The 20,442-nt window shown below is 54.8% G+C and overlaps 2 protein-coding genes and 1 pseudogene across 2 annotated transcripts; 1 reads left to right on the top strand and 2 right to left on the bottom strand.

The window, feature by feature from the left end:
* Positions 1-233: 233 nt before the first annotated feature.
* MAD2L1BP (MAD2L1 binding protein) lies at positions 234-4,143 on the bottom strand. The gene is made up of 3 exons (XM_056125898.1): positions 3,996-4,143; positions 3,396-3,664; positions 234-1,129 (listed from the first exon to the last, which is right to left on the bottom strand). The coding sequence occupies exons 1-3, from the start codon at positions 4,141-4,143 to the stop codon at positions 623-625; spliced, it is 924 nt and encodes a 307-aa protein (XP_055981873.1). The 3' UTR covers positions 234-622.
* On the bottom strand, positions 2,819-3,304 carry LOC130034676 (small nuclear ribonucleoprotein E-like; annotated as a pseudogene).
* A 4,807-nt stretch (positions 4,144-8,950) lies between the features above and the next one.
* On the top strand, positions 8,951-16,553 carry GTPBP2 (GTP binding protein 2). The gene is made up of 12 exons (XM_056125970.1): positions 8,951-9,182; positions 11,066-11,092; positions 11,331-11,515; positions 12,223-12,331; positions 12,446-12,643; positions 12,892-13,066; positions 13,190-13,409; positions 13,681-13,816; positions 13,903-13,961; positions 14,347-14,518; positions 14,998-15,162; positions 15,357-16,553. Exons 1-12 carry the CDS (start codon positions 8,997-8,999, stop codon positions 15,531-15,533), a joined length of 1,809 nt encoding a protein of 602 aa, XP_055981945.1. The 5' UTR covers positions 8,951-8,996; the 3' UTR covers positions 15,534-16,553.
* The last annotated feature ends 3,889 nt before the right edge of the window (positions 16,554-20,442 follow it).

Consider the following 20,442-nt stretch of genomic DNA (forward strand, 5'->3'; position numbering starts at 1 on the left):
AGTTGTGCACAGGGCTTACTCCTGGCTCTGTGCTCAAGGATCGTTCCTGGTGGGGTTCGAGGCACCATATGGGGTCTGGGGATCGAACCCAAGCCTGCCACGTACAAGGCAAATGCTGTACCTTCTCTGGCCCGACAGTTGCTGTTTTTCCCCAGAATTCTTCAAAGCCCTGACTCATAACTGGCCAAGAAAGACAAAATACTCAGCTTCCAGTCTGAAGTCCTTGTTTTTTTAAAAAGCTAAGGATTTGGGGAAATTTTAATAAAAATTCATTCATTTTATATTTCAGTTCATGAGTCATACCCACATCATAAACCTGGTTCAGAATCCTGAAAAGGCACAGCAAAGAGCAGAAAAGAGTCACTTCCCTAAGTGTGTCTACCCGTGAGCCCAGATTTGCTTTCCAAGCCCAAAGAGCAGTGCCTGGGCCGGCACCCACTGGGAAATTCCATCTCAGACTCTAAGAGCCGCTTGCAGTCCATGACGTCCCCCACCTGAAGGTCAGAGAGGACGCCTGAGCCCGAAGGCAGCAACTGAAGCAGGAGATGGAGAAGACTTGGTGCCAACACACAGGGGAGAAATAACTTAGCAATTGATTTCATGGTAAAAGCAGCAGCTTTCTTCATTCGTGGAAACCTTTCAGAGTCACCGGCGCCTGGAACCAAATGTAATCCTCCCACGCCGTGGCTGGAACGGAGGGGCGGCCGCAGGACAAGGTCACAGTCAGTTTGTGGCCCCGGCTGGGCACTCTGTAGTTGAGCTTGGGTCGGAACCAATCCTCTCCACAGTCGCGGTGGCCCAGGGCCATGACAGTGGTGCTCATAAGCGGAGGGGCCTGCAGCTCGCTGAAGGCATTAGCCAGGAAGATGGCTCGGAAGAGCCGGCGCAGACAGGCCGCGGTGCTCAGACTCTGGTCCATGCTGCTGGGGGCCAAGCAGGACAAGTCCAGCTCGTAGAACTCCTTGGGACTCAGGGCACTGCCTCCCAGGAGTATGAGCACTCGGGGCACTCGCGTCCGGGCAAAGAGCCCCTCCAGGTGGCTAAGGACGCTCTCCAGTTCCGTCAGGGTTTGCTGGCATCTCCTGCTGTTCGCCTCGGCACCAGCCCGAGATTTCTTCTTCACCGTGTCCTCTGCCTGAGAGGACAAACAGTGGTGAGAGGAGGCAAAGAGCAGAAGGCTAATGCCATCGCAAGAGCACTGCTGGGCTGAGGGAAACTCACAACACGGGAAATTCAGGGACAGTCTGGCCTTCCTCAGAGGGCAAGGGCACAGACGGAAAACATACACTCTTGGCGCAAAACCAAAATTCTCCCAAGCTGAGAAAAACAGACAGTGTTCTGCAGCCAGTATCCAGAGACATGCGAAAATATAAATATATTTTTTAACAGCCGTCAAGATTTGGCGAAATGACAGGTAGCAGGTGTTTGTCATGCTGGGAACGAGCAGAGGAATGAAGACACTCGGGTCTAACAAAGGTGATTCTGGAGAGCTGGGTCTTCTAACAGAACAGCAAACTGAGCACATGCTTACTTGTGGTCCCATCTGAAATACTTCTAAACAAAAGAAGGACAGGTAGGAGGGAGGAGAGAGAACTTGAGGATAAAGAAACGGAAAGCAGGGCCGGAGCGATAGTACAGCAGATAGGGCGTGTGTCTTGCAGACAGCTCACCCCAATTCAATCTCCAACACCCCACGTGGTTCTCCAAGCACTGACAGGAGTAATTCCTGAGTGCAGAGCCAGGAGTAACCCCTGAACATAGATAGTGAAGCCCAAACACTTATATATTATATATAATAATGTTATCTCCAGATATATAGTACAGAAATAGTACAGAGGATAAGGCACTTATCTTGAACCTGGCTGACCTGGAATCAATTCCTGGAACCCATATGGTCCCCCAAGCCCCACCAGGTGCGACCCCTGAGTCCAGAGCCAGGAGTAAGCCCTGAGCACTATGGCCCAAAAAGAAAATTGGAGAAAATACAGTAAAATGGGTCTGGAGAGATAGTACAGCAAGTAGGGTGCTTGCCTTATAAGCAGTGGATGTTGGCACCATATATGGACCCCCACAGGCCCTGCCAGGAGTAATCTCTGAGCACCGTTGGGCATGGTCCCCAAACAAAAACAAATGCAAGTTCTGTAATGAAAGGGTCAGTTTCTGGAAAGTTAAAGGCATTTCAGAAAAAGACAAAAGGGGCCGAAGTGATAGTACAACGGGGAGGCATTTGCCTTGCACACGGCTGACTCGGTTGTGATCTCCAGAATCCCATATGATCCCAAGTACCACCAGGGATAATTTCTGAGTGCAGAGCCAAGAGTAACCCCTGAACATTGCCAGATGTGACCCAAAAGACCAAAAAAAAAAAAAAAAAAAAAAAAGTAAAGAAACCCAGGAGCTGAAACACATTCCTTACAGCTGCTTAGGTTAACATGCAGGAGAAGATTTCTTAGATTTGATTTTTTTTCTTAAAAATAAAACAATCCCGAGGGCTGGAGCAATAGCACAGCGGGTAGGGCGTTTGACCCAAGTTCGATTCTCAGCATCCCATATGGTCCCCTGAGTACCACTAGGAGTAATTCCTGAGTGCAGAGCCAGGAGTAACCCCTGTGCACTGCCAGGTGTGACCCAAAAAGCAAAAAAAAAAAAAAAAAAAAAAAAAAAAAATCCCTCAGCATTTATTATCATGTTTATCATGTGGCAATAAGATAACAGAGATCAAAACAAGATGAACAAATGTTATAATACTACTTTCCCAAAAGAATCACCAAAGAAACACACTTGTGCCTTCTTAACAACTTCTCTTCACCAATCATTTCTAAGTGGAGACATTTTGGAGCAGAGTAACAGCATGAGCTTATGATCTGACCTAGTTGTTTCCCTGACTTGGTTTTGGAATCTCTTCTGCATATCTAACATGAGGTTCATATACTCAACAAAACCGTTGACACAGCTCTCCCGCTTCAAATTCACTTGCTCATAAAGCCACACCTGAATCTGCGATCAGTTTTGCAAGTATCTGAAGAGGAGGTGGATGGGCTACACTGTTACCTTCTGTTCTTCCTGGCCCTGCCCGGTGGTAAGCCTTGGTGGAAGTTCACAAAGACCTGACCTAAATTTCTTCAGGGCTTCGTATGCTTGTTTTTGTTTTTGTTTTTGTTTTTTTGTTAAACATCTAGCGATGCTCAGGGGTAACTCCTGGCTCAGTACTGAATTAATACTCCTGGCTGGAAGCCCATCTGGGATGCTGGGGATTGAACCGTAGTCGGCTGCACGCAAGGCAAACACCTACCCACTGTGCCATCTCTCAAGTCCCTGGACCTCGATTTCTCAGACGACTTTTCCCCACCTTTGGGGGTCTCGCCACCGACTTTCTCCCAAAGCCGGCCGCCTACCTGAGGGGTCGGCTTTCGGTAGAAGAACTTGAGCTGTTCGTATGGCAGCGGGAGTTGCTGGCGTTGGTACATGATATGCTTTAGGAGTTCACAAGTGAAGCGACAGCAGCCTTCCTGGCTCACAGGCCCGGGAAACACCACCGGCACCAAACAATCCCTGGGGCAGAAGTGTTCCAAGGGGGTGGGGGGCTCCTGGGCAGAAGCGGCGTCGAGTAGCTCGATCGTGGGGGCGCAGGTCTCCTCCGACTTCTCCTCGTACCACTCCGAGTCTGCAGGAGTCCAGAGGGATACGGAAGAGAAACGGGAAAGGGCCGAGTGAGTCCTCCCGGACTCGGGGCGGGCCCCTCCTCCTCGTCCTCCCGCGGTGGCGGGGAGGTGCCGGCTGTCACCGAAGCGGGCGGCGGGTCCGGCTCCGGGGCGGATGCGGGACAGGAGCTGAAAGGCGAGGGCCGAGCGGCCGCCACGGGGAAGGGGGCGACGCCGCGGGGCCCGGGGGATGGAGGAGGAGCCGCCGCCGCCGCCGCCGCCCGGCGCCGGGAAGAAGCAAGACGGAGACGGGGGTGGGGGGGGCGCGCGCGGCGGGGAGGAAACGGGCCTTACCGGGGACCGCGGCCGCGGCCAGCACCTCCGAGTCCGGAGCCGCCATCTGGGTCTCGTCCTCTCCGTCCTCCCGGTCCTCCTGCTGCCCCGCCCGGCTCCCGCTCCGGCGCCCCCTCCGTGCGGTTTGAATGGGCGCGCCGCGGGGCATCCTGGGAAGCCGAGCCTCACTTCCGGCGGGCCCGGGCAGGGCCGGAAGCGGCCGCCGCGCCGCCGCAGTGGAAGCCGGAGGCTCGGCTGGGCTGCAGACGGACCCCTCCGGGCTGACCCCGCGGCGTTCTCGGCCCCCCACCCTCACCCCCAGCCCCAGGGTGCCCGGGCTCTCCCCGCAGCCGGACGTGGTCCTCGCGCCTCTCTCCTAGCCCGCCTCCACCAGACCCCGCGCGCACCCTCCCGCGGACCGGACCCCTGTCCTAGGTCCTGGAAACGGCCGCGGGGGACTTCCCCGACCAACGGTGCAGCGTTAGGTGTTGAATTTTTTTTTTTTGCTTTTTAGGTCAAACCCGGCAATGCACAGGGATTACCCTGGCGGTGCTCAGGGTACCACATGGGATGCTGGGAATCGAACCCTGGTCGTCCGCGTGCAAGGCAAACGCCCTACCCGCCGTGCTATCGCTCCAGCCTCAGGCGTTGTTGAGTTTTACAACGGAGCTGGAGAGGCGCGAAGAACATTGTCGCCTAACCTCGGGTGGGAACGAGAGGTGGGCCCGGAGGAAATGTGCCCGCGAAACTGTGCCCTGTAGGATGCGTACGTGAGCGAAGAGAGGGTCCTCCAGGTCCCGGAGCCCTTGAGAGACAGGAGCATCCTCCAATGGAAGAATGAAAAGACGGACCGGGGAGAGCGCTCAAGGGCTGAGGATCTGTAAAGCATACACGAGCCCCAGAGTTCGCGGGCTCCTCTCACCGCCCCACCCGAGAAAGGAAGGGCGGGAGAAGAAATGAAAAGCGTACAGGTGATAGAGTTAAGGCAGCGGCGCCTAAGCAGGAACCAGCTCATGCCAAGGCTTTGCAAGCTAGTTGAAAGAGTTTAACTTGATCCTGTAGAGGAATTGGGGAGCTTTAACGGGTTTCAGTACTGGAGTGGCATAGCGTATATATAGTTTGCAAATTTAACCTCCCTACTGGCTGCAGTGTCAGGGTTAGATTACAGGGAGGATAAAAGGAGGCAGAGATACCAGTTACTGCTTAGCCACTGTAATTACCCAAGTGTATGGTAAAGAGGTTTTGAACCTCCTCTTCTGGGAGTCATATTGGGCTGGGAGAGAACTGGGAGACACTAGGAGGGAGCGCCAGTGCGCGTGACTGTTGATCCCAGGGAGAGAAAGAGGATAGGAGAATGCCAAGAAAGCACGCAGATGTTTTCTCTTCAGTCAATCCATGGCCAGTTGTGCCTTTCGATGAGAGGAACCGCTAAAGGAGGATTACATTCAGATTCGGTGGGGTGCAAACTTGGTGGTGCTCCAGGGACCATGAAGTTCCAGGAATGGAACCCAGGGCCTCATGCATGCAAGGCGAGTGCTTCACCACCTACTAACAGTACCTGCTCATAAATTGAGCTTTTGACAGACTGTTTTTGCCATTCTAGAGGAAAGTGAAGAGATACTTAGATACACCTGAAGAAACAGGCTCAGTTTTGAAAAATCATCAGCCCCCATCCAAAAAAGAAAATGATCAGCTTATGTACAAAACAGATATACACATGGGGATGAAGGGGTCAGAGAGAGTACAAGGGTTAGGAACTTGCTTTGCATGTGGCTGAGCCCAGTTTGATCCTTGGCACTGCATATAATCACCCACCCAGGAGGGATTCCTGAGCATAACCAGGTGTGGCTCTCAACACACGTGCTCCCCGAATATGAAGTAAAATATAAGAAAGTCAAGAATCAGATCCGTGTAAATGCAGATCTCATGTAAATGCAGTAGGAAGGAGGGTGACTTGTCAAATCAAACAACTACAGACATCTCTCCACCCATTTAGAAGGAAAAATGAAATTACTTCCTACTACACAATCTATAATTGGGACAATTTTCAAGTGAATTAAAGAGCAAAACAAATAAAACTGAATGTAAAATAAGCGTCAAAACTCAGAAGAGAAATACAGGAAAATAATTTATAATCAAGAAGTGAAATTTGGCCTAGGCATGATATAAAATGAAGACCGTAGAAGCAAAAGATTGCTAACTTTAAGTTTAAAACATATGTCTCCCCCTCAAAAAACATGTCCCCCTTGGGCTGAAGATAGTACAGTGGATAAGGGCATGCAGACCACAGTGTCCAATCCCCAGCACCCTTTATGATCCCTTATGCTCCACCAGGAGTTATCCCTGAGCACAGAGTCAGGAGTAAACTCTGAGCACAGCTGATGTGGTCCCCAAATAAAAATCAATAAAGGTCTGTATCCCTGGGGGTTGGAGAAATAGTAGCAATGTCTTCCCGTTATTCATTGATTTGCTCGAGCAGACCCAGTAACATCCCCATTGTGAGACTTTGTTGTTACTGTTTTTGGCATATCAAATATGATACGGGTAGCTTGCCAGGCTTTGGCGTGCGGGCAAGATACTCTCAGTAGCCTGCTGGGCTCCCTGAGAAGGGCGAAGGAATCGAACTTGGGTTGGCCGGGTCAGCTGCATGCAAGGCAAACGCCCTACCCACTGTGCTATCGCTCCAGCCTGAGCATCACCAGGTGTGGCGCCAAGACCCCCAAAACAAACAAAAACAAAAAATATATGTATAACAAAATATATTTGTGTATGTGTGTGTTTGCACCCCTGAGCACAGGTAGGGTTGCCCCTAAGCATCAATGGGTGTGGCCCCCATTTTAAAAAATGTATGTAAAGATACTATACACAAAGAATAAATGACTAATAACATACCAGGAAAAGTGTGTTGTGTTGTGTGTACATGCCACAGCCAAGCACCTCATAAGTATCCCCTCCAGGAACTAAACACACACACACACAGCACCTTTCATCCACCAGCAGCCTCATCGCCTGGACAGACCGACTCCTCAGGCAGCCTTTACTTCTCCATGTGGTAAGCCAGGATGTGTAAGAATGGGCTATCAAAATGGGTTACCCCTTCTCCTTGCTTAAATGAAGTTCTCCCCTTAGGAGACAAGGGGGTTGGGATGGATGAAGTGAAATTGTGTGTATTGGGGTGGTTGAAAGATCTGTGAAGATGAGAGCACATGTTATCAGGTGAGTGCAGCAAGGCCCTCGTTATCAGGAGAACCCAGAGCTGATGGTGGGGAAAATGTTGGTGGAAAGATCTTAGCTCTTCCTCCCAAACTCCAGTTTCTCACTGGGTCTCACTGACTTCTTCAGTCTCAGTCTATAAGTAGCAGTTTCCCCACCAGGGTTGTGCCCCTGCTAGGGAGGCCGGCTGCAACATAACCTTCCTTCAGCTGAACAGGGTTGAGAAGAGACAAGTCACAGGTGTTTCAAAAGCACCGAAGACCCCACAACTGACTGGGTCCACGAGGTCCTTTTGCAGATTTTTCTTCTCCTGCTCCCCCTTCTTTTGGGGAGTGACGCTACCTGGACAGCGACATGAGCAGTAAACTGCCTCTCTGCTTGTGATCTTGGGGGCCATGGACTCCCCCAGGTCTGAACCCCTGAAAGAATCGCCAGAGGTAAGCCACTAATCGTCGTTTCTCGTTTTCCAAGGAGCAAGAAGGGTCTGGAGGGAAGCGTGGCTGTAGTTCTTGCCTTCGTGTTGCGTGAGCCGGTAGTTGTTTGTGAAGGGAGGGGAGTGGACATATGGCGAAGTGGTGAGTCAGGGAACAGCCACGAGGCTGGAACTTGCACCCCCAGCGTCCTGACTCCTGGTCGGATGACACTAACTGCTTCTCTGTCCTGCCTTTTTAGTATCCTGAAGACGGGTTGATGTTGCTAAATGTGTTTACTCTTTGCTAACTCCAAGAGCACAAAGAGTAAGAGAGGTGCCCGGGCAAGAGAGTCAAAAAGTCAGCAATTCCCCGGGGCCGGGGCCAAGTTTCTATTCCCGGCCACGGTCCCCGCCTTCGCAGCGGGTGACGTAACGGGAGCCCCAGCCCCGCCTACCGCCCCGGTGGTTTTAAAACCGAGCTCGGTTCTCCCTGATTGGTTCGGCTTCAAAACAAAGGGGAGGGGAAATGCTCGCGACTTGCATCCTCGTAGCCCACAGGCAGCAAGACTGGTTTATGGGTTCGGGCCTCGTGTCGGAGCCAACGCGGTGTCTCGGGCTGCTAAAACCAGCCCCCGGAGGGTGCCGGCCTGGTAATAAAGCAAGAGACTTACTCTGCAAAGGCGGCACAATAATCGCAACAATAACAGCCGTAATTAAGCCAACCACCATCCCGCCTCCGCCCTGGCATTTGCCTTGACTCATGCCAATGGCATGCCGGCCGTCGGGGAAGAAACTGAGGCAGGGGCGGAGCCAGCAGGCCGGAGGGGCCCTGGCTCCTGGAGTTGCCCTGAATTCTGCAGCTCTCCAGATCCAACCAAAAACGTGTTATTGCCAGGGATCGAGCAGAAGGACGGAATGGGGAGCGTCCACAAAGCTTGATTCTGGTGCCAGCTTTCTGCTTCCAGTGACTTATGCGCACCCCCCGCCCCCCAGATCGCGGGGTTTTAGAACTTCTGCCCGAGGCCCTTAGACCCACTCAGAGCGAGCCGCTGAAGAACTGGACTACATCTCCCTGGGCCTTTGCGCGCAAAGGCGCGCGCGTGGCCTAAGCCCGAAGCCGCCCGCGCCCCCGGCGCCGCGATGCCTCCTGGGAGTTGTAGTTCGGGCTCCATAGCTGCCGACGGAAGTCTCGGGCGTGAGGACTCCACGTCCCGTGGCGCCGCGCGGCTGCCTCTGACGCGCCCGGGGCCGGGGCGGGTGGGGGCGTGGCCTGCCAGGGCCCCACCCCGCTCCCCTCCGGCTGGCCCGACGCGGCGGTGGCAGTAGGGGCGGTGGCGGTGGCTGTAGCGGTGGCGGGGGGGAGGGGCCGGGCGGGGGGCTGGCGGCGGCGGCGGCGGATGGACTCGCGGGTCTCGGAGCTGTTCGGCGGCTGCTGCCGGCCCGGAGGGGGCCCTGCCGTGGGCGGAACCCTCAAAGCCAGGGGGGCCGGCGGCGGCAGCGGCTGCGGGGGCCCGAAGGGGAAGAAGAAGAACGGAAGGAACCGAGGGGGCAAAGCCAACAACCCCCCGTACCTGCCCCCCGAGGTGAGCAGCGGAGGCGGGGCGGAGTGAGAGGAGAGACCCTCCCGCTCCCGGGACGCCGGGAAGGCGGCGCCGAGAGTGCTCGGACCCCTTTCCGGCGCCGAGACCCCGGGAGAGACTCCCCCTTCCGGTCCCGGGACCCCGGGGAGAAGCAGCAGAGAGGCGGGACCCGCGCCCCCCGGCTACGCGCCCCGGTGGTGGTGGGGGCGGAGTGGGCTGAGAGAGACCCCCAGGGTCATCGCGATCCTCCCATGCCCCTCTCCCCTTGGAAGGAACAGGGTCGAAAGCCCCGATGCCCGTCCTGGAGTGAGGAAGGGGCAGTTTGCTGAACTTGTTTGGGAGGTAATGCCGGGACAACGGGAAAAGAGCCACATTCGGTCCCTGACCCTGAGTGCGCGCCTTGGGAGACAAACGCATACAACAACAGACACACACACACACACACACACACACACACACACACACACTCACGTCAGGCTTAGTCCTCCGCCCTTTGCCTGTCCAGGAGGAAGTGGGGACAGTTCTTCATATCACTCGGACACTCCCTAAGGCAGAGAATAGCTGCTACTTTGTATCTCCCTCCCGGGAAGGGACAGGAGTGGATCAGGGTCTGTCAGAGCAACCGTGTACCAGATTCACCTGGATTGCCATCCTAGCCCTAGACTTTCTCACTGAGTACCGCAGAAGTGTCCCGGGCAAACTGAGCTGCTTACAAGTTCCTGGGTGATGTTCATGCTCCTGGGCCAGGGACCAGACTTTGAGATCCATCAGTTCTGTGCCACTTTTTCTGAAGTTCTCCATCCTAATTCTTGCATCTCTAGAGAGTTGAGGGGGTTGGAGGAGTGGAGGCTGGATTGCTCCCAGCGTGTGATCTGCTGCTTCTGATTCTTCTCTGGGGTCACTCCTGGCGGGGCCCAAGGGACCGGATGTTGTGCCCGGGGTTAGAGCAAGTACCTTGGACTTTCTCCACTGTACAATTTCTCCAGCCCTGAGAAAAGTGATTTTTTTAAAGGAAGATAGTTGTTGGAGGGAAAAGGTTTCTCTTATATTCCATGAGATGAAGATTTTCTGGGAAGACCTTTGTGGCCTGGGAGCTGGAGGCCTGGAAGGGCTGGAATAAGGACAGGAAAGGACGTAGAAAGAGAATGGCTGGGCCAGAGCGGCCGAGCATGCAAATGTGCTGTGGCTGGCACCCAGGAGGGCAGGGATCAGGCAACAGGTTGCTTTGGTGTCGGGTCACCTGACAGAGGGAAGCAGTGGGGGAGATTGTGGGGTGCACTCAGCTGAGGGGAAGGGGGACAGGAGGCAAGTCACGGTGTGCTTGGCTTGAGGGGTGCAATTCCTTTAGTATCTGGCCTGCTCTTGGTATCAGCTCCAGCTTGGATGCCCTGCCCCTTGTCCCCTGGGCTGTCTCTTGCGGACCTTAGGGTGACCATTGGTTGACTCACCCCGTGGCCCTGGTCCAGAGCCCACGGCAGCCTCTTACTCTAGATGACATCAGCTGAGGGGAGCAGGGAGGAAGGAAATGGTGTTTCCCACCCAGATAACTAAAAGACCCCAGCAGCCTGGACACAGATGAGGCTTCGATTTTGAGGGCACCAGTTGGAGACCCTGGGGAGAAGGAAGGGGTGACCTTGCATCTAGGAAGAAGTTGCTGGCCAGCGCTCAAGCTGGCTATGTGCCCCAAAGGTCTTCACCCAAAATCTTCATCTCGTGGAATAGAAGAAAAACCTTTTCCCTCCATCAACCACCTTCCTTTCAAAAAGACGAGTGTGTGCACCCGGCGGCCCTTCTGAGGAGCCAGGGGGGCTGGGGTGAGGGCTGCTGCCTGGTCCTGGTGGGGGGTGTTGGTCTGCTGCTTTGGTGACAGCCCGGTTTCTTTACAGGCTGAAGATGGAAACATCGAATATAAAGTGAGTCTTGGACTGGGGAGGGGCAGGTTGCGCTGGAGGGCAGTGGGAGACGTCCCCAGGCGCCACAGGGCTGTTGGCTCAGAGTAAGGGCCCTGGACCTCACCTGGGAAACGGATACCCACATGGGGCCAGGCAGGAGGGGTCATGGCAGTGGAGGGGAAGATGCCCTGGGGGACTTGGGCACCGGCTCTGATCTTGCTCCCGCTGGCTCTGATCTGCTCCCGCCGTCCCCCCATAGCTGAAGCTGGTGAACCCGTCCCAGTACCGCTTCGAGCACCTGGTGACACAGATGAAGTGGCGGCTGCAGGAGGGCCGCGGTGAGGCCGTCTACCAGATCGGGGTGGAGGACAATGGGCTGCTGGTGGGGCTGGCCGAGGAGGAGATGCGGGCCTCCCTCAAGACCCTGCACCGGATGGCAGAGAAGTACGAGAGTCTCACTCAGGCCTCGGACCGGGCGCTGAAGGGGGGGCCCTGGCAGCCTTTGCATCCTTGCTCCTTGCTGTGGACCTTCCTTAGCTTTTTTTTTTTTTTTTTTGCTTTTTGGGTCACACCTGGCAATGCACAGGGGTTACTCCTGGCTCCATACTCAGGAATTACCCCTGGCGGTACTCAGGGGACCCTATGGGATGCTGGGAATTGAACCCGGGTCGGCCGCGTGCAAGGCAAATGCCCTACCCGCTGTGCTATTTATTGCTTCAGTCCCTGGACCTTAGCTTTTGAGGTAGTGCTGGTAGGGCAGTTGTGGGGGACTCCCAAGTTCAGGGGCTCGGGGTGATTCTGGTGATTCTCAGCCAACCAGGCTAGTGGTTCAGTGAAGGGGGCTCCAGGGCCACATCTGACAATACTGGGGGGGAGGGGGGACACATGTGATGCCAGATGGAACCAAGGTTGGGCATGCTTGTCACACCCCTAATGCTGTACCATCTCCCACCCCGGACCCTGGCTTTGTCTCTCTGGCCCATGGATGGGAGATAACATTGAGTGGGTGCCACGGCTGTGGGGTGGTGGTGACAGTGGGAGGTGACGTGAGGTGCTGGGAGCTGCGGGGTGAAGGCCACGGGCCCCGAGACATTTGGAGCTGGGGGGAAGAATGCAGGGCTGAAGTGGCAGCTGTGGCCTTGCCGTGACAGAGTCGGGGCAGACATCACTGTTCTCCGGGAGCGAGAGGTGGATTATGACAGCGACACGCCCCGGAAGATCACTGAGGTGCTGGTCCGAAAGGTCCCCGATAACCAACAGGTGAGCACCCCGGCATCCTGCCTCCCTGTCCCGCTCCCTCGGCCCCCGTCCCACCCGCCGTGGTGAGGGGAAGGAGGAGATGGGTTGCCCTGACCAGTGGCCGTTCACCTACAGTTCCTGGACCTCCGTGTGGCCGTCCTGGGGAACGTGGACTCTGGGAAGTCCACTCTGCTGGGCGTCCTGACCCAGGGAGAGCTGGACAATGGCCGGGGCCGGGCACGGCTCAACCTTTTCCGCCACCTGCACGAGATTCAGTCTGGCCGAACGTCCAGCATCAGCTTCGAGATCCTGGGCTTCAACAGCAAGGGCGAGGTGCATGCACTCCCCGGGACCCCGCGGGCCCGGCCCCAGGAGGGGCTGCGAGAGGCGAGGGGCTGTCCCGCAGGCCCTGCTCAGCTCCCCCTTCCCTAGAGAGCGGCGGGGTGTCAGCGGAAGCCCCTCAGCCATGGGGGTCCTGGGGTGAGAGGCGGGATCAATTCTGGACTGGTCGTGGGCCTGGCCGTGCTTCCAGGCTTGGGGGGCTTGGCCGGGGGCGCTGAGCACCCTGGGCTCTGGGCCAGGTGGTGAATTACAGCGACTCGCGGACGGCGGAAGAGATCTGCGAGGGCAGCTCCAAGATGATCACCTTCATCGACCTGGCCGGCCACCACAAGTACCTGCACACCACCATCTTCGGCCTCACGTCCTACTGCCCTGACTGCGCCCTGCTCCTCGTCAGCGCCAACACCGGCATCGGTATGCGTGCGTGGCGGGGGGCCGGGCCGGGCCCGCCCCAGACCTGGGCACCCAGTGCATGTGCCCCACCCACCCGCCTTCTCACGCTCTGTCCCCGCCACCCCTGTTCTTCCTTGGAGGCAGCCGGCACCACGCGGGAGCACCTGGGGCTGGCTCTGGCCCTCAAAGTACCCTTCTTCATCGTGGTCAGCAAGGTGGACCTGTGTGCCAGGAGCACCGTGGAGAGGACCGTCCGCCAGCTCGAGCGGGTCCTCAAGCAGCCTGGCTGCCACAAGGTCCCCATGCTGGTCACCTCCGAGGATGATGCCGTCACTGCTGCCCAGCAGTTTGCTCAGTCACCCAAGTAAGCCATCACTGGCCGGAGCCCTTGGCCGGGACAGCCCCTCCCCGCTCCCGGCCGCACCCACCACTCCACTTCTGACCCTGGAGCGCTGGGTGTCTGGGGGAGGCTCCCCCACCTCTGACCGGGATCCTGGCAGTGAGGGCAGGCGCCTCTCCCTTGGGTTTGGGGGTGGGGGGCCTAGCCCCCTGAGACACGCCCCTCTCCCTGCCCTGGCGCTTGTCTCTGCTTCCCATGGGAACTCTGCTCCTGTGCCCGCCTTTCCCCTCTGCAGTGTCACCCCCATCTTCACACTGTCCAGCGTGTCTGGAGAGAGTCTGGATCTGCTCAAAGTCTTTCTGAACATCCTCCCGCCGCTCACCAACAGTAAGGAGCAGGAGGAGCTCATGCAGCAGCTGACCGAATTCCAGGTATCCGGCCCCCTGTAGACCCCCGCCCCCGTGTCTGCCGCTCGCTCCGCTCAGCAGGACACTGACAGCCGTTTCTTTGGCTTCAGGTGGATGAGATCTACACAGTCCCAGAGGTGGGGACGGTTGTTGGAGGGACCCTTTCCAGGTGAATGGCCCTGCCTGCTCCCACCTTGCCCCAGAGAGGAGCCCCCCCAAGCACACAGGCAGCTCTCGCCCAAGGAGAGCCGGGAAGGAACAAACAGGATGGCTACTTCTGGGGAGTCTCGGAGTCCCCAGGCCCAAGGAAGAGACCTAGAGTCTTGTCAGCCCCCGGAAAGGGAGGTCCCTTCACGGTCCAGCATAGACAGTGGTGCCCCAGGGGCTCTGTGCCCTTGCCCTCGGGCTGCTAGCCCTCAGGGCCGCAATCTGCCTGGGGGCCTCCCCAACCTGCCAGACCCCACCAGGAAGGGAAGGGGGGCTGGGGGACCCTAGCAGAGGCGGCAGGCGAAGAGCCTCGACTGACGCTGTGCCACCTGCCCTCGGGACCACAGTGGGATCTGCCGAGAGGGGGACCAGCTGGTGGTGGGCCCCACGGATGACGGCCGCTTCCTGGAGCTGAGGGTCTGCAGCATCCAGCGGAACCGCTCTGCATGCCGGGTGTTGCGAGCCGGCCAGGCCGCCACGCTGGCCCTGGGGGACTTTGACCGGGCGCTGCTTCGCAAGGTGAGGCGGGAGGGCGGGCTGGAAACTGGTCCCCGGGACTCAGAAGTCTCTACCCCAAAAAGCTGGGTGCCCAGACTGATGGTGCGTGAAAGAAAGACTTAGAATTCTCAGGAAGCGCAGGCCGCTAACTAGGAACCACCCGGCGCCAACCAGAGGTTCCAGGGCTCCTAGGGTGCAATGCAGCAAAAGGCGGGAACACATCAAAGGGGCTCCCTCCAGGAGGAAAATTTCAAACTTGTTTTGGGGGGAGGGGAATCACACCCATGCTCAGAGGTCACTTGTGGTAGTACTCAAGGGACGCGCAGTGCCAAGGGTGGCCCCTGCACATAAAGCATGTGCCCCAGCCCTGGAGGCTGTCTTCCGTGGGGAGGGGGGGACATCGTGTTCAGATCTCTGGAGAAGTTTAAGAGCTGAGGAAGGTCTGGGGATGACCAACTAAGAGTCCTGTCCTGCCTGAGTCTGGGATTGCGCCTCCCCAGGGCATGGTGATGGTGAGTCCCGAGATGAATCCCACCATCTGCTCAGTGTTCGAGGCAGAGATAGTCCTGCTGTTCCACGCCACCACCTTCCGGCGAGGCTTCCAGGTAACCGTCCACGTGGGCAACGTCCGTCAGACGGCAGTGGTGGAAAAGATCCATGCCAAGGTGAGTGGGTGGGGGGGGACCCAGCCACAGCTGTTTTCCCAGGGAAAAGTCAGAATTCCCCTCGCTCCTCGAATCCGAGAACTGATCCCACAGAGGGAGCAGAGCCCCACCGAGGGTGGGAAAAAGCTGCTAAGACCCAGCTGGAGGGAAGCTCGTGGGATAGGCCAGGGCCAGTGACCACCCGTCTGCTGCAGGACAAGCTGCGGACAGGAGAGAAGGCAGTGGTCTGCTTCCGCTTCCTGAAGCACCCAGAATACCTGAAGGTGGGTGCCAAGTTGCTGTTCCGGGAGGGTGTCACCAAAGGCATTGGCCATGTCACGGACGTGCAAGCCATCGCGGCCGGAGAGGCCCAGGCCAACATGGGCTTCTGAGCCATCGCAGCAGGCCCAGCTCTGTCGCTGTCCCTCCAATACATAAGGTGAATTCCGGCACGCTGCCCCCGCTGACGACTGTGTATTAATAGGCTCGGGAGAGCCATGCCCTCTGCCACTTGCTCCCAGCCGGCTTTCTAGAGAGGTGCCAAGCTTGGCGTGGCCAGGGAGAGAGATGCCAGGGCACTCTTCAGCAGCTGCGTGTCTACCTGGTGGACTCATCGATCCTGGTGACCTCCCCCCACCCCCCGCCCCCCATGGCCTGTGCTGGAGGGAGCTGACCACCGCCTCAGCCCCGGGACTTGAGGCACTGGCCTGGCCACCAGCACTCCTTTTCATTACCTCTTCTTACGGCCATGTAAGTTGCCTGTTGCTACCCGACTCTGGACAAAAGACATTCTCTTCTGGCCCTGGGATGCTCCAGAGCCTCGAAGAAGTGGCACAGGAACTGTGAATGAGTGTTCCCACCCTGCACTTGGACAGAAGCCTGCTCCTCAACTCAATCTCCCTCCCCTCCATTCAAGGGCCACGTTCCCAGTTTCTGCTGTAAAGGCCCCACAGGTGCTACTTGTCGTGCTGGCCCAGGCGTGGGGCTGCCGAGCTCAGGCTTGGCGACCAGGTCAGCTGCTTGTCCACCGGCCCCTCCTCTGCCGTGACGCTGGTTTTAGTATTGGGTCAAACAGTCTGTTTCCCTTTCCCCCAGCTTGGTGGCTGGGGACCTGACCCACATCTCACTGTCCTGACACCCCTGCACCTCCACTTCCAGCCCCCATGTAAGTCCTCTTGTTTTCGTAATCTGCAGTGAATTATCCCTTTCCCTCTGTTGCAGGGAACCTGGAGGGAAGGGAAAGCAGTTGCCATATTTCCTACTTTTTAGGGGATGGAGTCCCTCCTTTCCCTTCATAGTGTCCTGGGTTCCACGGACTCAGGGATTTGTTGATTGATGTGTCTCTGCATATATATATATGTGTGTGTGTGTATATATATATGTGTGTGTGCATGTGTATATATACATATACATACATATGTGTATATATATAGTGTGTGTATATATATACATATTTAAAATCACATATATATTGTACAGAATAAAAGTTTTATTGAACACACTGTGCTGGTCTTAAGACACAGACTCAGAGCTCCATTCCTCCCCAAGATGGAGGGACGTGAAACCCTAACAGAACTCAGGCCTGAAGGGGGAGAAACACATCTGGTCCCTATCTGCCCGTCTTCCTTTGCTCCCCACATCTCCCACAAGCCATCAGTGTGCCAACGCTGTGACCAAGCATTCTGAACGGCTTGGCATCATTCTCTGAGCAGAAGAGAAAGTGAAACCAGCACCTCTCCAGCTGGTAGAGGAAACACCCACGCAATTGCCGAGTTGGTCCCTGACTAAAAGGTTCCCATTGTTAAGTAACCTGCTGCTTCTGTGTCCTGTTAAGAGAAGATGCCAGTTAAGGAACTAAGAGTAGCATTTAGAGACTTGGTCATTTGGTTCTCAGCTTTCCTAGTAATGCAAAATAGCCTGGAGAGAGGTTTAGATGGGCTAAAACTGGCTGTTGGAGCTGAGTGCCACCTGGCCAACTGGTAAGTATACTCAACTGCCATATTTCTTGGGGAGGGACAGACCAAGACTAAAGTTATCTGCAGAAAGGGACTATATTGTTATCTTGATAAAAGATCTAAGAAATGTGGGGCTGGAGCGATAGCACAGCTGGTAGGGCGTTTGCCTTGCACGGGGCCGACCCGGGTTCAATTCCCAGCATCCCATATGGTCCCCCGAGCACCGCCAGAAGTAATTCCTGAGTGCAAAGCCAGGAGTAACCCCTGTGCATCACCGGTGAGACCCAAAAAAGAAAAAAAAAATGATGTAAGAAATGTGACTGAGGTCCCAGTGAGCCTTCTGCCTCAAAGGTATTGATAGCGTCTCTACCGCTTAAGCTCAGCTGCTTTACAGTATTATGGGTTTTACTAAGAAACCTGTGGTAAAAGAACTTCCTCCTGTGTTGAGAACTAAGCGGTTCACTTCCTTCTGTACAGCTGACAAACAGCTGAGGAAAGGTCATGTTCAGCAATAGTACTACTGTACCTCTCAGCGTCTCGTCTGCTGTGTGCTCCACCTGCACACTGCTAGCATGCAATCAACATTGGTAATTCTCAGAAAACGGAAGGCGAGTTAGCCACTGGCAGCCTTCCACCCCCAATCATGCACACCTGCATGCATGCCACCCATTTTGGCCATCTAGGAGTCCAATGAAACAAGCTTTCTACACGGCTTTTTTTTTTTTTTTTTTTTTTTTTGCTTTTCAGGTCACACCTGGCGATGCTCAGGGGTTACTCCTGGTTTTGCACTCAGGAATCACTCCTGGCAGTGCTCAGGGGACCATATGGGATGCTGGGAATCGAACCTGGGTCGGCCGCATGCAAGGCAAACGCCCTTCCTGCTGTGCTATCACTCCAGTCCCTCTACACTGCTTTTCTGTATGACTAATCCCCTTCCACTCACTATACCACTGTCCTCCCATTTTTCATAGATTTGCTTGAGCGGGCAACAGTAACGCCTCACAACAAATTGTGAGACTTGTTACTGTGTTTGGCACATCAAATATGTCACGGGTAGCTTGCCAGGCTCTCTGAGAGGGGCGGAGGAATCGAACCCAGGTCGGCAGCATGCAAGGCAAACACCCTACCCGCTGTGCTATCGAAGTGTTAAAATGTGGTTCCACTTGGTATAGATAGCACCCAAAGGAAAAGACTTTATTATAGCTCCCCGCCTCCCCCGCTTCCTCCTCTTTCTTTCTTGGAACTAGCTTTAAGGGCCAGAGGGCACTGCCTGGCATGCAGAGCCTGAGGATGATCCCCAGCACAGTTTGGAAGGCCAAAATAGTTTTTTAAATCACCTCAGAGATCTCCAGGAAACAACCACTTTGCTACATTCATAGAACATTTAGTATCAGGAGTCTGAGTGCAGTACTTTGGGTAGGACGCTGGCCTTGCACACCACTGATCTGGGTTAATCGCAGGTACCCCAAATGGTTCCAGCCTGCCAGGAGTGATCCGTAATTGCAGAGCCAGGACTAAACCCCAAGTACACCGAGTGTAGCCCCCAAACAAAAAAGAAAAAAGAACATTTAGCACCAAGAGCATAAAAGGTTGGCTTGGGCCCCCAAACAAAAACCAGGTCCAGAGAGATAGACAGTACAGAAAGTATGGTGCTTGATTTGCATGTGAGCTGCTTTGGCTTATCTTGTTTTGATCCCTGATCCTCTGAAGCCAAAGATATTGAACCATTGTGTGTGGCTCAGAACTCTCAGCCTCAGTGGTTGTATGCTAGTTTACTAAGCAGTTATTCTGTATAAGGCAATATGGAGAATTCTCACCTTCAAAAAATTACAAACCAGGGGGTCTAGTGATAATACAGTGGGTAGGGTGCTTCCCTTGCATGCAGCTGACCCTTGCACCCCTTATGATCCCCCTGCACTGCCAGGAGTGATTCCTGAGTATAGAGTCAGGTCCAAAAGCAAAACTTTAAAAATGGAGGGGCAGGAGAGATAGTAGAGGAGTTAAGGCACTACTATTCTGTACCCAAAAACCTGAGCACAGTGCCCGGAGTGGTCCCCGATCATCTCAAGTTGTGGCCCATAAACAAACAAAACCCCATCAATCCAGACCCTGAGAGATGGCTGGAATACATACTATGGATGCAGGAGGCCCAGGTTTTATCACCAGCACCCCACTGTTCTCAACACTGGCAAGAGTAACCCAAAAAAATTCCACAGTAAATTACAAAAGCACAAATCTAGAAAGGGTCATATACCCAGTGAATACTATAGATTTGGTGGAACATTTTTTGAAAAAACATTTCCTGGTAAGGCCCCATAGGTTTTCAAACATTCCACTTTTCAAACAATACATACCAATTTATAATCAAGCCTCTGCTTGTGTGGGGGAGTGTACACTGTTCTGGGTTCTCTACACATTTCAAGAAGGCTTCCCACACCAGAGAAGTCAAAAACCAAAACTAAAAACCAAAAAGCCCCAACTTTCCACCTTTAAGAACAGAGATCAACAAAGTACTATAAATAGACAAGCACAAAACACTAAGTACAACATTAATTATAGCACTGTAGCACTGTCCTCCGTTGTTCATCAATTTGCTCGAGTGGGCACCGGTAACATCTCCATTGTGAGACTTGTTACTGTTTTTGGCATCCCAAATATGTCACAGGGAGTTTGCCAGGGTCTGCCGTGCAGGCGGATACTCTCGGTAGCTAGCCGGGCTCTCCAAGAGGGACAGAGGAATCGAACCCAGGTCAGCAGCGTGCAAGGCAAACGCCCTACCTTCTGTGCTATCGCTCTGCCCACAACACTAGTCACTTAAAAAGGAAGTGGTAAATACACCTGTGCATCTGAAGCCAGAAACAACTCTTCAGGTTTGTACTCTAGGGTTTAAAGGACTATTATCCTTGATACCTTTTAGATGTTTCTTATACTTGAGGGTACACTCTGGAGGGGCCAGAGAGATAGTACAGTGGGTAGGGTGTTTGCCTTCCATGTGGCAGACCCAGGTTCAATCCCTGACATCCCATATGCTCCTCCTAGAACCTCCGAGAGTAATTCCTGAGCACAGAACCAGGAGTAACACCTGAGCACCCCCGGATGTGGCCAAACAAAACCCTCAAAGATACATCCTGGGAAACTTTGTTAATCCGTTAATGCTGCTCCTCCAAACCATGTTCAGAATGGTAAGATCGAGAGTGTGGGGCTGAATTCTGAATATGGCTTCTCAGTGCAAACAGCTCCTAGACTGGTTCAGTCACAATATCACTTTACATTAGAACAAAACATAAGAGGGTAGATGAGCCATGGACTGCAATTGTATTAAAACTAGAGTTTAGCGGCATGAAAT

Source organism: Sorex fumeus, unplaced genomic scaffold, assembly GCF_029834395.1.
Source record: "Sorex fumeus unplaced genomic scaffold, SorFum_2.1 ptg000061l, whole genome shotgun sequence".
Taxonomy (NCBI): Eukaryota; Metazoa; Chordata; class Mammalia; order Eulipotyphla; family Soricidae; genus Sorex; species Sorex fumeus.

Coding starts and splice junctions, on each gene's coding strand:
- GTPBP2 (XM_056125970.1), top strand. CDS start 8,997: ATGGACTCGCGGGTCTCGGAGCTGTTCGGCGGCTGCTGCCGGCCCGGA. Junction 11,093..11,330: donor ATGGAAACATCGAATATAAA/GTGAGTCTTGGA, acceptor GTCCCCCCATAG/CTGAAGCTGGTGAACCCGTC. Junction 13,817..13,902: donor AGCAGCTGACCGAATTCCAG/GTATCCGGCCCC, acceptor CTTTGGCTTCAG/GTGGATGAGATCTACACAGT.
- MAD2L1BP (XM_056125898.1), bottom strand. CDS start 4,143: ATGCCCCGCGGCGCGCCCATTCAAACCGCACGGAGGGGGCGCCGGAGC. Junction 3,665..3,995: donor GGCCGCGGCCGCGGTCCCCG/GTAAGGCCCGTT, acceptor GGACTCCTGCAG/ACTCGGAGTGGTACGAGGAG. Junction 1,130..3,395: donor ACCGAAAGCCGACCCCTCAG/GTAGGCGGCCGG, acceptor TCTCAGGCAGAG/GACACGGTGAAGAAGAAATC.